This window comes from Xiphophorus couchianus, chromosome 18 (assembly GCF_001444195.1).
Source record: "Xiphophorus couchianus chromosome 18, X_couchianus-1.0, whole genome shotgun sequence".
Lineage (NCBI taxonomy): Eukaryota > Metazoa > Chordata > Actinopteri > Cyprinodontiformes > Poeciliidae > Xiphophorus > Xiphophorus couchianus.
In genome coordinates this window covers 8227743-8252296 of record NC_040245.1, presented here as the reverse complement: position 1 = coordinate 8252296, position 24554 = coordinate 8227743, and the positions used below count along the sequence as shown (strand labels likewise).

Sequence of the window (24554 nt, the reverse complement as noted above, 5' to 3'; positions counted from 1 at the left end):
ACAAATGAGGAAGGAATACCAATTTTTAGGTCAATGAGGCACTTGAGTCAGGTTGGAAGGGTGGCTGCTGGGGCCACTGGGAAGGGGTTGTCATTGAAATTGGATCTAGGCCATCCATATAAAAATGTTGCAACAGATGTTTATAAATTTGTGTCCTCTAAAGCAAACCTAATTAATGTATTATTCCAAACACTAAGTTGCTTACGAATAAAGCCATTAATTATGGATCATTCCATAGGGTGTTATTTAATTTCTAAGGGGTCTTTTCAGGGCTGTACTTATCACCTTGAGAGGCAGTCATATGTTGACGAGATTAAAACGGTCTCAAGAGACTTTGTGTTGCCAAGTTTCTAACCATCAACGTCTGACAATTAAAAAAAATCTAATCAGTGAGCTGCTTTTCATAGTAATATTTAAAAAAAAAAAAAACATTGGTTAACCGTCCTGTTTGTGGCATAGATTTGAACTTTTTTGTTTGTTTGTTTTTTTTAAATAAATGGCTGGATTTGTTTTCTAAATGCAACATTGTTTTTCTTTTAGTCATTACAATTTATATTTAAAGTGTTTTTTTTCTTTTCTCCAGTCTTTTCACAATAACAAACTATGCATAGTTACAAATAATTTGGTTAAATGCAGAAAATCTTTAAAACCAGATAACACATTAAAAAGTTTTTTTTCTCCTTAAAGAAGAGGTGGAACATTTATCTCTATTCATAACAATTATTATTAAAAAAATAACAGCAGTAACTATTCTAGTTATACTTACTAAAGTTAACCAAAGTAATGTATTAATCTTATAACCTTACAGCATAAATATGCAAACAAATAACAAGATATCTTGCTATTCAGATAATTGCATTTGTATGGTGATCTCCAAAAATAAGGAAATGGATACAAGAAAACAGCTACTACTCTAAAAGAAAGAGTTCGTTTCTACAGTCAGAGGAATTGTTAATAGATATTTGATTGAGAAACCAAATTTTTCTCGCAGTTAAGAACAAAGATGAGACAGTGACCAAAAACCATTTGGCCAAATCAGCACTGAAATGGTTGATCAGCCACCTAGTCAACCTTCCTTCATAGTTATCTCAGTCTCAGTCATAAAAAATATAGAAAACCTGTAAGATGAGCGTATATGAAAAGAGAGTGTATGAGAGAACAAACAACTATTGATGAGAGATTGAGCAGAGCACTGATCATGGACCCCATTTTCTGTACGCTCCATTAAAGTGATAAAAAGTGTCAGCTTTTTATCACTTTAATGAAGCAACAAATTCTTTGCATTTGCTACAAAGAATTGTTTATCAGTGATTTTTTTTTTTTTTTTTTAGTAAACAGCTGTTTATCTTTTTTTTTTTTTTTAACCCTGACTGGTTCTTAAGCCAGATTTTTATTTTTGAGATTATCTCCATGATCAAACCAAACCCAATCATCAGCATAAAGGGTTTGCTTCCCATCAGACTTCAAAAAGCTGCGCTCCTCTTCCCATCACGTAAAGTACAGTATATAGTGTGTGTGATCTGCTGTGGGGAAAAGTTTTCTGTTTATTGTGCCTTACTGGAAAATGTTTTCATCAGACACACTGCTTTGATCAGCGCTGCAGGAGGTAAAAAGGTTATGATATGTAAAGCACAGTGTATAGTTGCAGCTGTAAACATTTCAGTAGCTTGCATATCAAAAATAGACCCCCGCCCCCTGCTCTCTTTGGAAATAGCCTGAAGCCCTTGATGAATGACAGAAGTTTGAACTGTGAGTGACTTGAAGATTTTAGAAAAGCTCTGCACAGGTACTGTGTGTCTCTGTCACTTCAGGGCTTGGTAAAGGGTCTAAACAAGAAGTATATGCTACATTTTTGCTCATGTAAGCAGAAGTGCCTTGATCTTGTGTGCCTGGGGAAATAGTGAGATTATGGATTCAGGAGGACAGCACAGTGTAGAAAATTGCTTTCAAACCTCCTGCTGACAGTCCTGCTAAGCCAATAAAAAGCCTTGGTAGTTCTCGCTGCTTTGATCCTTTTGAGTTTTTGCTAGGTATATGAGGACATCCTTGAAGGATTTCAAGGCCCAGGTGGGAGGCTTTATTCTGAAAGGGTATGCCTAACTTTCCTGTGGTTCTGTTTAATATTAATGAAAAGTAAAAGCAAAACAAGAGGTTTTTGTTTGAAATACATTAACAGTGTCTTTCCAGATTAACTAGTTTTCATGTGTTTTTATGAAATTGTGGTTTTTCCTTGAACTCTGAGCATCTTTGTCCTTCACTAGAGATCATCTCTGTTGAGGCTCCACTTATGTTTAAGTACTAAATGACCAGTATTCATCATCCAGAGGCAACACTCTCCATTTAAATGATGACATCTGACTCTGTACTAACTTGTTATTGTCACAATGTTTTGCTTCCTGCCAAACATCATTCATTAATCCGAAACAGCTGTCACTCTGAGGCAGAAGAACTTTTTTGAATCTCCCCACATCTTATTACCTCAGGTAGTGCTTTTAAGGAAATTAAGCTCAAGACGGGATGTGCCAGTTTGATGTATGAATCATTGCTGAAACCCCTCTGCAGCAACCTCAGCTCAGAAGAGTTATTTTATTGAGCCCACATATCAGTGTGAAAGCTGCCATTAGTAACCTAAAGATCCCATAACTACAAGTTAAAATATCAGTTCTAGGCTTCATGGTGGTACATCCATCCATCCATCCATCCATCCATCCATCCATCCATCCATCCATCGTCTTACACTTTTATCTCACCGGGGTCGGGAGGAGTGCTGGTGCCTGTCTCCAGCTGTCAACGGGCGAGAGGCGTGGAACACCCTGGACAGGTCGCCAGTCCATCACAGACCATGAAGTCTGTGATGGACCAAAATCTATAGCTACAAATAAAGCTGGAATGTTTAGCTTGTTTATTGATCAGATCTGTCTGGAGTGGAAGTACCAAATGTAAATATAGGAAGTAGATGCTCTGTTAAGAGCGGGTAAAACCACTCAGAGTTTAACGCTATCATTAGTGTGATTTTGGGTACTATTTCAGACAAAAATATTTGAAAAGTATACCAAATGATTTTGAGATGATGTTGCATTGGTTTTTATGCTTTATGAAACAGACTTTGTTTACTATAATGGTTATGGAAATGAGTTTGGCTTATGCTTGCGGTGTACACCTGGTAGTTATGTTGCACTGATGTTGGCTCACAATCACGCCATGAATGAACGATACCAGAGTTAATGTGGAACCGCACCCAGACGGTTGTATTGGTCGGCATTGCAGAGCTCATGATAGAAAAATACCTCATGCATTAAACCTCTGGAGGAGTGTATGTTTGCTTAAACACACAGATGGAACAGGTAGCAGTGATGCTTTGATACAATCACCATGCTTCACAACACACTGCTCTGTGATACCCATACACACTGGGCAGGTCAGCGTCACAGCATGTCACTCTGCAGAGCGGTGGATATACTTTAGAGGGTCTGGAAGTGGTAGGCATGGAGTTCTCTAATGTTGCAGCAGCTGAGCTGCTTTTGTTACATGATTAAACTGGAGGGGTTTAAGATTGTTTGGTTAAAAGTAATGGGAGTTATTTTCCTTCTTTTTTTTACTTTTAATCTTTACAACTTTACAAGATAGATACTAACAGGCGTTTTCTTGTGGTTTTTTGTTATTAAGTAAATGGAAAATAAAATATAGAATTTTGTGAAAAGGTTCCTAGAGGTAATTTCTCTGCATGTTCGTTCTTAACACAAAGACATTTTAATAATTCTTGAAGACCATCTGGATCAGTTCCATTCCTGACTTTCTCGTTCAGTATCAGGAGATGATTATGCCAACGCCATGGCTTTAAGGAATGGGAGGAAATCTAGAAAAGACTTGACACGGGACCCAGGAGATGAGCAATTCATCATCTTCTGGATGCAATTTTTAATTTTTAATTTTTTTTTTTTTTTAAAGCTACAATATTATGCTAGGTTTGTCAAAGTTTCATTTTTGGTATGTTGGAAGAAATAGGTATAAATTTTCACCAATTTATAATTTAGTTTTAGATGACTTTTTTGCCTTTATTGATTTATAGGTCAGAGTTAAGCCTAAATAATACGAAAAAAAACTCTGCCAAGTATAGAAACTTGGCAGAGTTCTGTACTTTGAACTCTGATGTGTACAGACCTTTAGAGATTTCTCTTTCTGAAAAAATAAACTCAGTCACTAACCTTTTTCAGCTTATATTTGAACTTCAGTGAAAAGACAGTGAGAATAATGTGAAACAGATGTCAAATAATCAATAAAAACTTTTCTCTGCTGAGACCAAATTCTGAATCTAAGATTCTAGGGTCCTGTTCACTTTTACACTTCCTGTCCATGTGTAATCATTTTTATTTTTTATTTTTTGCTATAGAAACAGTACACCAAACTATATTTCATAGTCGCTGATTTTTTAGATAAAGAAAACTCCATTTGCATGTGGATGGAAGGTGTAGATATAAAAACATAAATCTCATATTTGCAAAGAATGTCTAAAAGTGTGAACAGGGCTAGACTAGACTTTTAGATTCAGAACTTTAGATGGTCAGATGCAGTTCAGAGTTTTTTAAAAACTTGTACTTTGCATCCTTTTGTGTTGTTAGCTGCTAACCTTTAGCCACTCACTGTTCTTATAAATTCTTTGTATTGTGTGTGACTCTGTCACCGTTTGTTTTTTCCTACCCATTACCCAAAGTGCTGCCTCGCAAATGGTTTAAAATTGTTGGGAGCCACCTCAGTGCTTTTGCAACATTGTGTTGCCAGCCAGCTTTATGTCATCTTTATTGGCTAACTTGGTCAACACAGGAGTGTGACAGCTCAATGACTACTTCCTTTCTTTTTTCAAGTTGGAGTCTCAAACATACAGTAGATCTAGGCTATCAATTTTTAAAGTATTCGCCTTTAGATCTGGGGCTCAGGAAAACTGCTGACATCAAATGTTATCAAAGTCACATAGTCGCAGAAACTGAACAGTGGTTTTCTTTTTTTTTTTGATAGCTTTAACTTTGAGAAATATTGTCAGATCTTGACGCACACTGTTTTAGAACCACTCAGAACTTCAACTGGACTTGAACTGACCTTTCTTGCAGTGAATTCTAGACAATGCTGGACGATCATGTCTGGACTTTATCAGAAATATCAGTAACTGCACTTACTCAAATCCTGCCACTGATAAACATACAACTTGTTCCAGCCACAAACACAATTGAGAGCATACAGCTGCAAATACACTACCTACTTCCACTTACATGTCTGTATCATCAATCATTTAATGACTTGGCATCTAAATTGATTGGATTTCTTGGTACAGTTTGTATTTTATCCTTTATTTCAGCTGCTGCTAGTATTTGAGAACCTAATCTTGATACTGAAAACCACAGTGTGATTGACTCATCAAGTTGTGGATTCAACCCATATTGCTTTTTGGATAAGTGTATAAAAGGTATTACTGACACAATGATGCATTTTATTTCAGGGTTGGGGAATAATGAAACATGTAGTTTATTGGTGGGACTTTTTTTTCTCAGAAGCATTTATGGACCAACCTTCTATTATCATGACTTGAGTATAATATGACCATATAGTACTTGCACAGCAGGGTCAGGTAGGGAAGGTTGTATTTTCCTCCAGACATTCAGATTTGGACAACTGTCAATGATTTTGAACAGCTGGTTGTCTCAGCTGGCAAGAGCTCTCCAGGGCGTAAAAGAACAAAGTCGAATTCCTCCCATTGTGGCCGTCTGCAGAAATTCAGCAAGATGGAGAAATTGAAGCAGTTTATTTTTATAGCAGTCCAATGAAGTATTTATTTCAGAAAATAAAACATTTAGTTTTTGTTTGTTCATGCGTCAGCGCAACATTTGGAGGCTCACGTGGGATATATAAGAGAGTACAATCAGAAAACTCAGGCTTTCATTGATATGCTGTGTTTGGACAAGGTAGCTGCCGATAATAAGCTCCTTTTTTGTGTATGTCCCACAATATTTCTGAAAAAAAAAGAAAATACATTAATTTTTTTTAAAGTGTTTTTTCTTATTATGCCTAATGTACAGTGCCTTGATTTGTCATTCGCCTTGTCCTTGAGAACAGTGAATGGAACATATGAGTTAGTTTCTATGCATATTCTGACGAAGCTCATTAGTTCGCTAAAAAATGTCAAGCTTAATTTATCAGGCATTGCTATTTATTTTTTTCTCCCTTGCTTTTAAGATTTTGTGGTATTAGCAGCGTTTGTTGACAGTTTTCAGGTAGTAGACAGACAGGAACAGTAAAGAAAGATGATGTGCAGCAGAAAGTCAAACCCCAGACATCTGTTTCAAGGACTAATAGCCTCCAAATAGAGCCCTGCTCCCCCACAATACCAAAAGCTGCCTCAAAACACTGCTTTGGCCCTTCTGTTTTGGACTGGTATAATCACAGCATGTTTTACAGATCATTTATTCACTTATTTACATTATTTATTGTCTTTTTTTGTATATATGCATATAATGAATATAATGCATATTCTCAGGGGACTTGTTCTTTGTTTTTTCAAGAGATTGGATACTGAAATCAACTGTTAATTGGAAGTTGGGCAGTTTAAACAGTGATTAAAGTGTCAACTTTAATCACAATTATCCACAATAATAATTAGGATAATTAGTGCAAGAATAATTCACAATTCTTGCACTAATTTAAATTTGAAGAACATGATTTTACTTTTTAAAAACATAGATGTTTTGTTATGTTGCCAGATAGAGGAAACACTGCTGTTCCTGATCTCTCTGTTAAGTGTGGACTGTGAATCTCTTGACAATAGAAACAGTAGGGCAAGATGACCTTCCTAAAAGGAGCCTGCTGGTTGAGACGGAATAAAATTCTATTTCTCTGGTTAAAAAAACCTGCAGGCGGTCTGAAGGCAGGCACTTGTGACTTGAATTTAATTTTGCCTTTCTGAAAGTTGCAAATGAAAATAATATTGATGATATAAGGTGGAGTCAAACCTAGCACTTTTCATTGCTGTGCTTCTTTTCCACCATAAAAAATATATGGTGCGTGGAATATTCTAGCCCACCAAATGTATCTACTAAATACTGTAATGACTATATTGATAGGGTTGCAATATTCCAATCTCCTCCGGTATCATAACTCCTGCTTTGTCACCTATTCAACCCTTAATATTTCACTTACTCATGTTGTGATGGTGACAACACTTCAATAAATTAGGCAAATTTGTAAATGAGAGATTTTCTTAACAAATTTCTTATATTTCTGACTACAAGCAAACATTAGACAGATGGAACATGGTTAGAAAAGGACAACTGGTCACCACTAATAACAACTTGATTAGTTGCGACTTTTGCTTGGCATATGACAGAGGAGTCAATGTTATGTCACGTAATAGACTGCCTGGAAAGGAATTATGTCTTTGTTGTCATCATAAGGAAGTGACTTTGAAGAGGCCTGTTCTTTCATTTTAATATCTTAGAGAGGCTGGCTGCACTTTCTGACAGGTGCATTTGTCCATCATCCATACAGAACATTATGTTATTCTGGTGGCTGAAAAAGAAAGTGTCCTATAGCTGTGCCCTGGAGGACCTATTGTATGTGAAAAGATACTTAGCAGCTTAATGTTATACTTTGGACTTTTTACCTTGGATTTCATTCAATGACAAATGCACCATGTCTGTTATGCCTGTCTCTGAGAGAAGGTTGCGGTAGTTTATGTCATATAAAGAGAAGTCACATAAGAGAATACCAAGGACTTTGCTGTTTGAGAGCCTCTGTGAGACAGAAAAACTGCTTTGTCAGAGCAGTTTCTATTGAAGTTTTTCTAATTCAGATAAAGGAGGTTTTGTTCCATCATCGAAAAGAAAGCATTTAGATAAGATTGATGTATGTCGTCAGTGTTGATGATTTTGCTCTCATTAAAGGCAAGAAATGGTTAAAATCAATCCATAATAGAAATGGGAATGTTGACAAGGCTGCAATATAATTGTCTTATAAATTCCCTTTCTCTGAGCAGAGATTTGCATCTGGAGGAGATGCATGTTTATCACAGGATGAATCAGAAAGTTGTCTGATGGTGATTATCTTCTTTGTAAATACATTGATTAAAGAGAGAAGCAGAAAGGTTACTTGGCTGTGAAATGTATAGGAGTAGAGTTGTTTTTTTCTGAGCTGAGCTGAAGAGCAATGTGAGAGGAGGCACTAATGTTGTAAATATCAGTTTTAAAAGAAGTCATGCAGGATGTGAAAGAGGAATTCAGTTGTTTCTCAGTCTGTGCTATTCATAGTAATTCTTTTACCTGTCAAAGGTATATTTTCATCTTTCTTGAGAACTTTTTTTTCCTTTGGTCAATTGGTTGTTCCCCAGAAACTTTCTTCTTTTTGGGAATCTTCTAATCAAAACCTTGCCATAGGAATGTGGTATGATTGTTTGGAGTTGGTTTGTTCTCTCTGTGCCTGTGTGGGTTTTAGTTCAGCTTCTGCAATTCTCTCCCACACTCCTAACACAGGCATGTTTGAGTAATTGGTTATTTTTGCCTTGACTCTTGTATTAATGCAAACATGTAGGTTTGTACTTTCAATTCGGTCTTCGGTGCATGAAAAACCATTAGCGATGGCAGACTCCACTGATGTGTCTCTGTTTTTGAGAGAGAGAAAAAAAATGATGTTTTCTCTGCAAACACACTCTGATTTCCTCTGTACAATTCCTGCCCTCACAAGCGGATAGCTATTGGTTTTAATATTAGCATGTACATGCTAATTTTAGGTCAGAAAACTGTATTTAAAGTATTATAACAAGAGGAGTTTTGTGACAATGTTCCAATGATTGGCCAAAAGTAATGTTAGTAATGCCTATTTTTTAAGTTATGCCATTCAATTTATTTTCTTAAATTTGTTCCATTATGTTTAAAGAAAAATAAATTTTAATTCCTTGTTGCAGAGCAGAGAAATAAGTGATCTAGTAACTGTAAATAAAGCCAAAGTTTGTATTTGGTTTTTAAGAAACAAACATACATCATAAGAAAAGAAGTAAGGTGGAAGACTGAATAGTTTCAGCTCAGTAGCAGAGTTTTATCAAATATGTTTTACAAAAAATAGCATATTTTTGGTCTGATTTCTGGTTCTAATATCTTATTCTTGAAATAAGACTAAACTAACTTAAAAGTAACTTTTAAGCATGATTTAGAAGCTTGTCTTAAGTAAATATTTTTCTAATATTGATTAAAAAAACTACAAGTTACAAGTGAAATACTCTGCCAGTGGAGCAGGGCATTTTGTCTAAAAATCTGGAAAATTATATGCACCACATAAAATGCAATAAAATATTTTGAAATTTGTAGTTGCAATGTTCACTGTTCTGTGGTCTTTAACTCTCACAATACTGCCTGTGATGTAAACTGAACATCTCACTAAGGAGGTTGGGCTTTTAATGCTAAAAACATATTTTAATAAGAGTGTAATTTGCATTTTAAGTTTTTCTCATTAAACGCGTTAACCAATCAACTTTCAGTCATGTAGTTGAGTGACCAAATTGGACTGTGCATCCATGATTTCCAAATGAAACTCGCAGAGTGCAGGAAAATATGTAAGATGAAAACTTGACAAATCTATATTCTGCTTCTGTTTGCAGGGAAAAAAATTCTAGGTTTCAAAGTCGGTCATTACACATTAAGAGGCTTGGTGAGTGCAACGTGCTTACCGAATAAAATTTGAATCTATCAGTTTTCTGGTCACTCTACTGCAGAGGAGGGGTTTCTTTTAATAGCTCAATATGTCTTCAAGCTGCAAAATTAAGATGACCTTTCAGGTACTTAGCCTGCTCAAAGTCCTCTTCTGTGTCAAAATTCAGAAAATCCTGCAACCTTCAATAATTCTTGCCATCAGTGAATAGGAAGCTAATGTGAACTGATGGGTCATTCACATCAGTGCAGCACTTGTGCTCTCTGGGGCTCAGAGATAGAGCGAAGCAGAGTATGTGAAGAGGTTCTAAATCAAAGGCAGGGATTAAGGGGTTGTCACTGTGGGTGCCCTTGATTACATAACAATCATATTAAGTAGGCTGAACATCTTTCTTGTAGATCAAGACTTTTAGTAATGTATTTTTTTTTACTTTAGGTGAGGTTCAATCTTAAAGTTTGAGTTCAACTCTGTTGTTAAGCATTTGATTAAAAAGATGAAAGTTAATCTTGAAAAAAAAGCTCTTGCTCATGTAGCTATGTCGACTCAGAGAAATTTCTTATTAACACCAAAGAGAGTTGGAATCTCATTGGAAATGGCTGGCAGCTTGCTGTAAAAATGAGATTGAGGGAGGATGTTACATGAGTGCAGAGCTGCAGATGGCAAAGAAAAGAGTCAGGTTGTAAGCCAAGACATTGATCTCTACTTTATAATGAAAAGCAATGTATGGGGCGTGATCTAAGATCTCCCAGCTGCAGAATGAGATCATTTATCAGAGAAGGACTTCTGTCTCCTAGGTTGTCCAACCCACTAGACTTAATAACTGAACTTTGGCTTAAATCTTAAAAAAACAATCAAAATAAAATTATTTTTTACCATTTGAATGTAATATTGCTTTAACTTGTTCCCTAATAGATTGTAGCTTTTTAATAAAAAATGTATCTCTTACAATATTAACATAACTTGTGCTTTTATCCAATACTCCCTGATTTTTTTTTTTTTGCCCTTACAAGAATACCTGAATAGTAAATGCAAATGAATGCCGTCTTATCCATTAATCCCTGTCAGTTGTCATAAATGCTTAGTGAAAGTAAATGTAATTAAAGAAAAATGACATTTTTAAAAGTTTTTTCAGTTAAAGAATGCTGCTCAGATTTTTCACTAATGTGGATGTTTCCTGTTGGTTTTGTAGCTGTTGAGGTTGTTTTCTCCATTCTATTATTCCTCTTAATTTATGTAAAATTGTATCTTAATTATCTTGACATTTCCTTTAACTGAAAGAAATCACATATTTTATCAATTTTTCTTAATATGCCCCAATAAACAGCATATCAGTGGTTTTTTAAAATGACATTAATACATGAGGCGGCCCAAGGCATAAGCAAAGTGAACAGCTGCTTAGAACGCCCAGACTTAGAGGGGTCCTAATTATTAGTACCATTTATTTTCTAAGAATTATGAGGGATGCCAATAATTTATCAGTTATGCGACTCAGTAATGTAAATTTGACTTTTTAAAATTTTCTAGAAATTATGTTCCGGCAATTAAGAAGATAATTGTGTTTTAAGACTTTTAGCACATTGTGGTGTACTTTTCTTCTAATTAATAATATATTAAAGTCAAAAACGTCAATTTTGTCAACCAAGTTGTTCATATTTTTATTCAAACGAGTGCATATTTAAACACTTGTGTCTTTATTCATTGAAATAAAAGTTTAAAGAATTCAGAAAGATATATATCAGAGATGAACAAATTGACATAGCAGTTCAAAAAAAAGCATTCATTGTTAAGTTAAGGTTAAAGAAAAAAAACTCAGAATCACTGAGTCTGGACTGAAAAATGGATCCGTAAATTTGACGGGTAAAAGAAGATGAAAACAGTGCACAGACAGTTGTCACATTGTAACAAACAATTCTGGAAAACGATCACAGCAACTTTTGTTTTCCTTCATCACAACATTGCTACGAGGAATTTGCCTAAAATGAACACATGCTTGACTAAGCACTGTCTCACTGGATGATGTTGCACTGCAGAAGTCTGTGCCAGGTTCAGTTTATTTACCTGATGACCAACTGCTTTTATTTGCCTGGGGTTCCCCACGGCCGCATCCAGGCTGTGCCAAAGTAGTATTCAAATTAAAATAAACGCAGGGGCTTTTTATGACTCAATAATCTGACAGAAAGGTCTCAAGCAAGGTCATACATCACTACTGTATGACATAACTGCAAATGATTTGGAAGTCGAATGCAGCTCATGTAAAATACAGATTTAACCATCAATGTATCATGAGATTTTCACTTAAAGAATGAAAATATGATCTTGTGCTGCTGCGTGTCCCCAATATATCATGGTGTGCCATCCTGGCAAATTCCTGGCATGTTTTCAAAGAAGTGTATTAAAAAGTGATATGGCATTTTTTAAAGAAGAAAGGAAATTAGTTGAATTGATGTTCTAGAAGAAATTCAGAACCCCCAGACTTCTCCTTGCTCAAGCAAAGAAGTGTTTTTTCTTTACGTCATCAAACCAAGTGTGGTCATAATGAAGCCTTTGGCAAGTCAAACTACTGCTATTGAGTGGTGCCTATCTCCAGTGGTCATTGGCATTGGGTGTGATTACAGGTTACCAGTCCATCACAGGATGAGACACACAGAACAGCCAACTATATGCAGACTCATAACTATGGGCAACTTGGACCTAACAGTCATGATTTTTGAACTATGGAAGAAATCTCACTGTGAGAACATGCAAACTTCATGCTGGCATCGGTGTCACTAACTTCACCCCTGTGCAGCTCTCCTCTATAGTTATACTGTCCATTAATAATATTTTGTGCTTTTAAGTGTGTATCTTTTGCAGGTACAAGATTTGTGTTGCAATTTTAGCTGTATCGATGCATCTCAAGGTGCGTCGATACAGCTAAAACAAGGTTTTATGTTATTTGACACACATCTCAAGGTTTGATGTGTTTTTTGACTGCAACATGCGCAGTTCAGTTTACTTAAATAATTTTGCCACTTGTCCCCAAGGTCTGTAAAAGACTGCTGTGTTTTGCACAGTTAAGTTTTAGCAAATCACAGCCACTGTGTGACTCATTCAGTGAGATCGAATGTGCTGAAGCAGGGAAACATGAAAAGCATGCAGGTCGGTTGTTCTTGCAACGATAGGGGGATTCTTTCCCCTCAGTGAGTGTCTGCCTTTGCTTATCTGTGCGTTTGTGAGTTATTAATTAATTAAAGCATGTGTAAGCTTTTAGGTTACTGCAGGTCATTTGAAGTGCGGTAAAGTTAAAAAGGAGGAGAAAAATTGTGGGTCCACACTTTTACCTTTTCATATGGATCTTTGCTCCACAGCAACATCAGTCTTTCATTCAATTTGTCTCCCTTTTTTTTTAACATCCTAAAAACATTTTAGTGGACCTGGATGCATTATTTCAGTTTTTTTTTCCACCAAAAACATTAAATTGAAGTAACAGTTAAAGCAGTTGGCCAACATCCCCAATTAATTAGATCCAGACTTTTGCTCCACCACTGTAGCTCTTACAAAACCAAAAAAGGAAATATTTTTGTTTATGAACACAAAATAAGAAATAGTCATTTTAACAGTTTTCCTGTAGGTTCTTATGCAAAGTCTGCATATAGTAGCTACAACTACCTTTAAACTAAGCTACCTATATTTCCTATAAAAAAGACTCACCTCCTTTTACAAAATAGTTTTTTCCTCTTGTAATAGAAGATTCATTTTGCCTTAAAAGCTGAAAATAGAAATACATTTTAGTTTCATATTGCTTTTGTCCATAATAAAACATTTGATGTAGTACACATTTAGAAAGTCATTTTTTACAGATCCAGGAAAGTTTTATTTTGTAGACAAAAGCAAAAAAGTGGAAAGGTTTGTTGACCCAGATGGATGCTCAGACCACTTTTTGAATTGTATGACCTGAATGACTTCAACATTCTAAACACCGCTTGTCCTGAAACATCAGTAGCAATACATCCAGCTCACAATTTGATAAAAAAAAAAAGTTTTTAAATAATTATCCCTATTTTGATATGTGTGTTGAAAACCCAAACATGTTGTTGTACACCCACTGTACAGTCAGGTTAATTAGTGATGTTTGACAGAGCAGTAAATTGAGTGTTACATGGCTGTCACAACACTGTGGTTTACTGTTACCCTCATTTTGAAAGAGATATGATGAACAACAACTGCCTGTCCTCTTCCTGAATTACCATGTACATCATATTTCAGGCTTCTTAATTTGTTTTATCAGTACATGCCTTCAATTTTTGAGAATTTTCTACCTCAATAATACTAACCTGCAAAGTGGGATGTATTTTCTAGTTGAAGAGGTCTTATAAGGGTAATTATCTGATAAAGTGTCATGTTCTCGCATTTTCTGAGCAGAAAAAAAACACTCCGTATTTCTCTTTTTTTCCGGAGGCATCTTCTTTCTCCAGCTTAAATCGTGATTTCATACGAGGAGTGTCTGATGAGATGAGACAGAAACCTTGTGGCCATGACTAATGCTACTGAGTCCAATTAAGCTGATGTACCCTCTGAATCAAATCACCCCAATATGATCTTGTCTGCCCATGCATACATTTCCTTGTATCTCTGATTACTTGAGGGGGGTGGAGTGAAGACGCGAGGCCTCACATAAATCACTGCAATGAATACGTCTGCATAGGTGGTGAACTTATTGTTGCTTCAGCTCACTTGAAGCCTGTCAAAACATCCAAGATTTAAATTAGAGAAGAGATTAAAAAAATATATGTCTGGAAAGAAAATTATGGAGGACAGCAATAAGAGCCAAGTGGAAGAAATACAACATTATTTTTTAGTTGAAAAATGAATAATCTTTCCAAATTAAATGATTCTTTACAAGCTGGTTGGTGCTGCTGTCATCAAACTTGGGATTCCCTGTCACTACCGCACCACATCCTATAAGGCAGAATTTATGACTTAGTTAGGCTCTCTGAAGCCTGCAACAGCCCGCCAGTGAAATGATTGTTAGTCTAGAGGAAGTCATAAATCAAACCCAGTTTATCATTATCTATTAATACTGTGCCGCTCTCGCTCTGCCGCTTGTGCTTTCTCGCCTTCTCCCAGGACTGAACGATCTTATCTGAAAAGCGAAGGTGAAAGCGGTTCGTCAAACGTTTCGATGGCCTGTGATTGATTTAGTCATCGCTCCATGGTCTGCAGCTTGTGCTGACAGCTCTGAAGGTGGAACAGTGCCTTAATTGAGCTGAATACTTGGAGCTTAAATGCTGCAGGCACAAAACCCACACAATTAGGAAGGACTAATGACATGGGGTATTGCCCATTATTTCTGCAAATAAGCCATAGGGGATTCAATACTTTGTATCATTAATTCTTCATTAGTGATTAGGAAGAGGAGCTTCAGTACTGGGCTGAACACCAGCATCTTCACATAACCTAGTTATGCGTTGTTAAAACTGGATGTATAGAGATTGTTATTTGAAGAGAGTTGCCTGAATTATTAATTTTTTTTTTTCTTTTGTCTTTTCAGAACCACAGTGACATGCATGTCCCTCACAACAATAAGCTGGGTGAGTCTTATTTTTCAAATAATAACACTGTGTGCTCACTTTGTTAATTAGCAGTTTATGCCACCTGTAAGATAGATGGAAATGTATTGCTGTGTGCAATTTGGGTGCCAGTACTTAAAGAAGCAAAAAGAAGAAGGGGTAACACGTTTGTATTTTTCGTTTGTATTTTTCTAGCGGAAATCTGTCTTGGGCTAATGTGAAAAGCAGGATAATAGGATAATGTGGGAACTACAGCATCCAGTTAGAGAACTGCATGCTTAGCCTTTTTGTTTTCAGAGCAGTAGTTCTGGTAGCTGTAACTTTTGGCTTCAATCCCTTCATTAAGTCCTCTCAGATGTCTTTTTGGAACAGCCTGGGTACACTTTGAGCTTTCTGCTTCTCACAATAATACTCTGTCAAGCTTACAACTAAAGACGTCTGTTTGGAACTTTTTTCCTCCTGACACCAGCCCCAGTGATTTTAAATTAGACACATCGAGTCTCCTTCAGACACTAAGTTAATAAAATCAGTGTGTTGTATTTGTCTGAAAACTCAGTATTGTCAAAGTTCAGTTAAATATATTATTAAACACTGAATTTCATCAGTATTACACATACTCACAAATGACATTCAGAATGATGCTGTCTGTCCTGTGCAAGATAGCTACAATGTGCTCCAAATCAGTGTTAGTTGTGGACTATAATGTGAATGTAAGTAATATACATATCCCATAGCACAGTTTTATAAGCGTCAAATATAAGAAGTAGGCTGTGACTTTCTAAAACTGAACTGTGCAAATCTCAGTTGGCTTGCAAACTGGTAAATCACAAACAGCAGAACAGCAACGTGTATCGATAATTTTGTTTCATCTGAGACTCTGATACTGATCAATTAAAAATGTATTGTTCTGGAACTCCCTATTTACAACCATTTAAAATTATTGTGATTAAAAAATTATGGTGTATACTCCAATCGATTAACTTCACATTTTTGTCAAAGGCATTCTTAAATTTGGGTGTCTGATGTTTGCTACACTATTTTAATATCAGGCACAGTTTTCAAGACGGAAAAGAATATGAAAAACGTGAAGTATTTGGAAAAATTATTTGAAAGGTATACATTTACTAATACATATCTGCTCTAAAGAATAGTGGTGTATTTTTCAGGCAGTATATCTGCCACTTATTACCTGACATGTATAATGTACAATGTGTGAGAGCAACGTAACAGATAGAAATGGGTAGAGTGTGCACTCACTGTAAAGATGTCATTTTTAGTGACTTGTGGCAGATAGAGTAACAATAAAAGATTAATTTTCAGGGTAAAAATTGATATCGGGAGGGGCAGTGAGGCAAGAGGTGGCGTTCTCTCTGCTGATGTAATAACAAATCAGTCATGACAACAGAATACCACTGTGTCTTACACAGTAGAGGCCGGTGATAAACATGGTCTCAAATGTTTCTAAAGGAACTGAGGCATTTCATTATAGTTATTTGATATTTTATGTGTCAACCCATGACACTGTTGTATATTGTCAGATGGATTGAAACAGAACTAAAACTGAAATGAATTAAATTAGCACAAGATAAAAAGATTACAATTTGTACTTCAACTCAACATAGATGACAATTAACTGACAAAGAAAAACATATAAATAAATGAAAGTCAACTGCGGTTTACGTATGTAAGGCATCAGCACTCTCATTGTGACTGTCTGCAGGAGGCAAGTACCTGTAAATTAAAACAGAAATCTTCTCATCAAATACATGAAGACTAATTTTTAAAGAAGAAAGAAAGAAGTTGACTTGAGTTGCCCTGTTGTGCTGAAAGTTCACTAGTTCACATTGGATTACAGTTAAACTACACAAAAATAAAAATAGCAGTGTACATTATGCACTAAAAAAGCTAACATTTTGTATTATTTTGTGCTCATGAATCCAGTATTGTAATATGTATAATTGTGTGTTGTGGTCTGGTTTTATGATTACAAAACTACATGCATATGTTTTTGTTTGGCTTTTTGCAATGATGTCTTATACAGAGGAGTCTTAGGGCTATGGTACATAATTGAAAAAAATTATAACTGGCCACAGACGAGTAAATTTCCACCCTAAATCTACAAAACTTTAAATTAATTTCACATACTCACAAGGAATAAATACCAGAACTCAGAATTTGTGAGAAATCATAATTTGCCATCATTAAAGGCTTAAATATTAAAACTCAAATATTCTCTGACAGTATAAAAACTATTTTCAACAAGACATGCCAGAAGACCTCCGAGATTGACATAGTAAAAATAGGGGATGCACATCTCAATATTTTCCAAAGTGTAAGTGAAACATCCTGGGTCTTTCCTGGTATCAGAACATCTCCCCAATGCAACGATGCCACAGCTTCTTCCTCTCTGTCTCAGGAATGTATTCTGGATCTAGTTTGAAGTTTGACGGCATGTCTGCACCTGGGAGATGATGTTCTGAAACAGGAAAACAGTTTGGGTGTACCATTTACACTTTGGAAGATATCCAGGCGTGCATCTCATAAATTTACAACTTATACATTAGAGCACATTTGTAACCTTCTAAAACTTATGAATTTTTAATTCATTCCAATTTCTGACTTTAGAATTTCAGAGAATATCATAGCTTCATAATTGTAAAATTATGCATGGAGTCATGAAAAATTATAATTTTTTTCTTTCATATTTACATCTTTTCAACACCAAAGGATATCTATATCCACAACTGTTTTTTATTGACTTTTAGTAGGACCAAAATCGACTTGCTCTATCTAATTATTACAATTCATAAAGAAAAGAATAGTAGTTTCTGGATGTTGGTATCTTTGATTATGTGCTTTGAATTCATCACAGTGACATTTCGACTCTCTGATTCTCTCTGATTTTCATTATTGTATTTAATGTTTGACCTGTATTTCCTGGTAGAAGGAATATGCTATAGAAGTAATATTTAAAGAAAAGATTATTTCTGAGAATGTCTTATCAGAACATAATGCTTGTAGATTTTCAGTGCAACATTTTAGCATTAACTGGACAGCAGCAACAACATTTATAAGGGAGTAAGAAGATTTCAGTTCATACCAATTGTGTTTCAGGAAGCTCATAGAATCACCAGAAAAAGAAAACTTTTGGTTGCCCATTTTTTCTGGACCTCTGCCCTTCCCTTCAACTAGGTCACAACAAACACAAAAGCAACTTCTTAAGTCTCTCATTTGGCACCTCAGCACAGAGAGGAAATACAAACAGCCATCGGAGAACTGGAGCTGCATTCTCTAACACCCTCATCGTTGCTGCCTGTGTTATAGCTCAAAACAATCCTGCTGAGAGTGCTGTGTGGTAGGAATGAAATAAAGGCAGAGTTCCTTTGACTTATCAGTATCAAATGGAAAACCCAACTTATTTGCTTTTAAGTGTTGATTTTCTGAAGAGTTTAGATTTTAATTGGCCATTATGGGGATTGAACCCATGACCTTGGCATTATAAGCACCACACTCTGACCATTTGAGCTAAATGGCCATTCATAATATTGAGTTTTCATCGATATAAGAAAAACTGACATGATCTTGACAAAAGCTGTGATATTTTCAAATCCATAATAGTTTAAATTAAAGCCTTCTGCTGTTTTTAAGTGTTGATTTTGTGTAGATTTCAATTGGCCAGTATGGAGGTTGAACCCATGACCTTGGCATTATAAGCACCGCACTCTGACCAGCTGAACTAACCAACCATACATAACTTAGAGATTTAATCTATTTAAGAAAAACTGACATGATCCTGACAAAAGCTGTGATATTCTAATGTTTTTCAAAATCAATATGCATAATGGTTTAATTTAAAGCCTCCTGCTATTTTGAAGTGTTGATTTTCGTGAAAACTTGATGTTTCAATTGGCCAGTATGGAGATTGAACCCATGACCTTATCGTTATTAGCACCACGCTCTGACCAGCTAAGCTAACCGGCCATACATAATGTTGAGTCTTCATCGATTTAAGAATAACTTGCATGATCTTACCACAATGAAGATTTGAGAAAAATGCTCATATTCTAATGTTTTTCAAAATCAACATGCATAATGGTTTCATTTAATATATTGTTAGACATAACCTCTATTTTTAAAAGAGGTTATGTCTAACAAGGCGCTTGGACTGGACACGTTCTTCCAATAATTTGACTTCAGCGGGAGGACAATGCTCGATTTATTTGTACATGCATAAACTAATTTACACAAAGAAAATGGACATCAAGTCAAAGATGACAAGATTTTTTTTATCTTCTTAAGATAAAAATGATCTTAGATGTTTTTGTACTTCGTAGTGTTGGTAAGCTAAGAGTAACATTCTTAGCTTAGTTCTTCTTTAAGGATTTTTTTCCATAGTTCTAATCTCTTTTCACACTTCATCTGACTTTAAGGTTTATATATTTACAGAGTTTTGGTGATGTTCGGTTATTAGACTGTGTAGTTCTTTGGATATAATATTTAGAGCAACTTTCAATCTGTGAAGGACATTCTGCTTTCACAATTTAATTCTATTGAGATATTTTAGAATTTCTCACACAATTAGCTCATATTTTATTAAATATTTTTGTACACAATCCTGACAAATCAGTTAGTAGCAGATGTGCTTCATTATGAAAATAATTCTATACCTATTTTGCTTCAGTAAATAATTTTTAAAGTTTTGTGTTGATTTGTTAATTTAAACTTTATTACTCAACGAGAAGGATGTAATGATTGGAAAAATTTGCGTCTGCATAATTATTTTTATTAATATTATCACAATTTTGTTCAAATGCATTGCAAGTTTGCTAAAGGTAAAGGTTTGCTCAAGCTAAAAATATTACACTTTACATTTTACCTTTCCTGCACAACTATTGTTGGTGTTAATATATTCATGTTTTTTAACATTTTACTCAATCATATTGATTCTCTACCCGACACTTCAACTATATTTCTGTAATTTATCATATCATTTAGATTTTTTTTATTGCTTAAGTGTAGGAGCATGTGTCAGTGACATTCCCTTTATAAAAAAATAAACAAAAGTAAGCATATATATGAATAATAAGTCTAATAACAATAGACTTATTTATATATTTTCACATTTTTTACAAGAATGGTTTAAGACGATATTGCTTCCAATTAAATAACCATAGACTTAACATAAGAAATTAGAAATTAGAAATTTACAAGAAGCTTGACAACTTTTGTACATTAGAATGTAAAATGCGTACGTACACTATTACTCCATCTACAGTTTATTTAAAAAAATGAGATGTCAGTATTAGTTTATACTCTTTTCAATAATGGTCTAAAAATCTTTTGTGCCTCATCAGCAATCAAACCCTAATACTCTGATAATTACTGAGCAGCTTTTTAGTCTGGTATTTAGAATTTTAATTTTTGCCCTAAACCTTCAACTCGTTGAAGTTGGATGGCCTCCTTGCCATCTCCATAATTTTTTAGCTCCCTGCCCAGATTTTCTTTCAGATTTAACTTGATATTCTTGCTGGGCTGATCAAAAATGTTAATGTTACTTCCAGTCAGACGAAACATTTTGTGAAAATGAAAATATTACTTTTGAACCTAAATCTGTAGTTTAAAATAATTTTGTTTTGGCTTTAATTTATATATACCAAACATTAGTCATACTACACTCAGCTTTGATATTATTTCTAGTGTTTTAATTAGGAAAAATAACAAGCTTGCAATTGCACCACATAAACTGATTTCAGGAATAGCTTATAGTATAATCTGAGCACACAATGCACTTAGCATTTAGTGTGTTGTGACTACTAAGGTACTTTAAGTTGCTTTAATTAACTTTAAAATATGCTATTTGAAGGTCAGAGGTCAGTATAAATGCCTCAGGCTCTTGTCTCGAATGTTGTGTCCCAGTTATTTGTCAAACGTCTTCAGGCATAAAGTCCCTATGTTGTTTATTTGGCATTCTTTGCAATTAGAAACAGAATCTCAGCTTATTATAACAGTGCTTCAAGACATCTGTGAAGCTTGTAAGCAGTTATAGAGTCAAACCAGAGCTTTATAAAGAACAAAGCCTTAAAGTTGACATATTGGCAATGAGCTATTAACAGGTATTTAGCCATGTTGGCAGGAAGCTATAATGGGGACTGGAGACAGATGACTCATTAACTCCTTATGCATGTTTTAATGAAAAACAAAAAAAAAAACTATCTTATGCTGAATTTAGCCTAATTGTAAAGTTAAAAATAAAGCTACATGTTTTGGTTTTACTGGTTGAAATATTCCTGCTGTCTTCTTTTGCTTGTGTCTTCTGTGACACGTCTGAAACAATTCATCTTTAATCATGTCATTTCAATGATGATTTGGATTTTTTTATGGTAGCCCATAAGATTTACCACAGTGGCAGATAAAACTGGTGAATTTTCTTTCCCTTGCTTAAAAGAAATGTTGTCAGATTTATTTTAAACAATTTTCTTTAGAAGTAAATTTTACTTGCTGTTTTTAGGTATAAAGATATTTAGGTACAAAGAAGGGAATTATTTCTTTCATTTCTTTTAAATGGAGCTTTGTGAATGTTGCAGCTGGGCTGACCTCATTCTTCTTAAAGGTCTATAAAAATGTTTGAGTAGGAGTTCTCCTTGAAAGCTAACACAGCCATACCTGGTTCTGTGTACATCAATTATTACATCAATTATTTCATCAATGATTTCAGATAGCTTCTTTGCGTTTACATGACCCCGATGACTGTAGATTGAGACAACTTTAAGAAACCTTTAAAATATAAATGATACAGTGCTATCAACAATTGTTTAAAAGAGATTCTTTGTACAACCAACTAAATAGTGTCTTTACAGGATCACTGTCAGTAAATTAAGATTAAGTATTTTCCAAATATTGACAACAAATAGAAAATGGGAAGAAATGTCTATATTGCAATTGTTTTCCACATGCCACTGTCTGTCCATCCATCCATCCATCCATCCATCCATCCATCCCTTTTATAGCTGTCCTATCAAAAACTGTCTTTCGACTTTCAGAATTTTAGAATTTTGAGTCTGTGAAAGTATAAAACTTGGAAATTAAAAACATGTTGATCTGTACCTGTGTTATAATGGCAATTTAATTTCCTTTCACAGAAAGTGTATTATGAATTAATTTCTAATATTGAACATGTTAGGCAGACAATAATCAATATATTAGTTTTTTTCATTTTCATTTCACTTCATGGTAAACAATATCTGACACAATGCCCATTTTCTGCTATGCTGCTGAATGTTGGGCACAAACTAAAAAGAAACAGTATTCATCTATTCATATTCAGCTGCATAGTCTTATTAAAAATGCAGCATGGTTCATCTCAGCAAATCTGGGAGAAAGGGAAAAAAAAACCTTGGAGAGCATATTCTACCTGAATGCCTGGGGAGAAGAAATCATTCACCCAGCTGCAATAAAATAAAAAGGCTTTTTTTTTTTTTTACAAAAATAAGTGTTAAAACCTGCAGAGATGCATATCTTTTTCCAATTGTGCCAAAGGCCTTATAGAATATAACCTTCTCACAGCACGGTCAATAAGTTGAATCAGAAATGATATTTTATATTTTTATACAAGAGCTGGTGTGTGGACATGGATTGTAGAAAAACAGCAAGAACTGTGAATCTTTTATTAAATATCCAGGCCACATTTTTTTAGGCTTATTGAATTTCTTCTATTTTTAAATGTGATACTAATATTATTAGACTATGTACATAGCAATAAAAAACAGTCATTTTACTAAATGACCACTAATTGCCCTCAAACACAATTTAATTATGACCTGCGTTAGTAATTTGTAGCTTAAACACAGCTGCTTCATGGAAATTTCAGAGGTTTAATAGTCAACAAACATCATCACTAGACAGTAGAGGTGTACAATACCGCATATTTTGGTATTGATCCAATACCTCGTAAATATAGCACCAGTATCACCGATGCTGATTCTTATATCGATACTTTTTAGTGAAGATCGAGATGGAGGTGCAGTAAAAGGCGGCTACAAAGTCTTCAATGGAAAGCCAATTCACACAGCACCTGTGGCCTGTTTGTAAAACAAAAAAAAAGTCATAATCCATAGCTGTTGTTTTTGTTCCACGTTATGTGCAACTTTATTTTGATCTATTCAGAAAAGGATTTTTAATAACTAAAATGCATTTGTTTTTGTGATTATAAAATAATGTCAAAAGGCGTAGTAATAGTTTTTGTAAGAAACTGGTTGAACTTGAGAGAGTCATTGACTACGTGTCACTTACTCACTCACCAACCCTGTGGTACATGTGAGTCACTGACCCTGAATGCATTTAGCATGTTTCAAGGTTTAAATAGCCATAAAACTTTCTAAGTCGAGGTATCAAGCCCTGATTGTAAATATAGAATAAATACTTGCTGAAGCCTCCTCTTCCGCTGAGTATTGTTGTGTTTACCACTTAACATACTTGACTCAACATTGATTCCTTTATTACTGTCATGAATTACGGTGCGGTGTTGGTGGTGAGGCAGACGCAGCGGACCCAGGTAGGATGAATAATGATTTTAATGAAGAAACTCACAGTCCAAAACAACTGGCAGCACGCACATGGACACATCGACAACGAATTGGCAAGACATTGACAAGGACCCGACGAGGAACAAGGAACACAGGTGGAGTTAAATACATGGGAGGGTAATGACAGAACGAGACACACCTGGGAACAATCAAGGGGAGGACAGGACAACGAAGAGACTCAAGGACACAAAAAACTCTAAATGAACACAGAAAGCACAGATCTTGACAATTACTGCTGCTTGTCTTCTTTTTTATATACTCTATCTTAAAGTCCTTATTAGTCTTGAGCTAAGGAGACAAGCCTTCTGTAATCTGCAACATGCTTTTGAATAAGCTTCTCAGTTTTCTTATACTGTGGTCTGTGCACTCCTCACCTCACTAGGCTGCATATACTACACTTGTCCCTGGTTTTTTTCATGTGGACAAGATCCAAGGATGCTGAAAGAGTTAATGTCCCTGCAAAGGTTTATGAGCCTGAAACTCTTCAGTCAGTTAGAAGTGAAGAAGCCCTTCTGATGAGGGGTGAAAAGCCTTTAAGAACCAGGAAAAGAAATTGCAGCTACCTTCCATTCAGGCACTTAGAAGTAAACTCGTGCTATTCGAATTTATGGAGTGTGGCACCAAATAGACGTTTTGAGTTGCTGGTGTGGGAAAATAAATGACCGGGAGATTTCTTTATCCTTGAGATAAAAAGAAATGCACATAGGCGAGCAGACTGAACTGAAGTTTTAAGAGGATT

At 35.2% G+C, this 24554-nt stretch overlaps 1 protein-coding gene and 1 non-coding gene across 2 annotated transcripts in view; one reads left to right on the top strand and one right to left on the bottom strand.

Moving 5' to 3' along the window:
- b3glcta (beta 3-glucosyltransferase a) overlaps window positions 1–24554 on the top strand; it is an 85005-nt gene that overhangs the window by 16604 nt on the left and 43847 nt on the right. The window contains exon 3 of the mRNA XM_028045145.1: window positions 15215–15254. Within this exon, the coding sequence (XP_027900946.1) occupies window positions 15215–15254 (40 nt within the window). The remainder of the gene's footprint in view (window positions 1–15214; window positions 15255–24554) is intronic.
- Window positions 18695–18768, bottom strand: trnai-uau (transfer RNA isoleucine (anticodon UAU)). Its single transcript has one exon. It is a non-coding gene; the product is annotated as a tRNA-Ile (tRNA).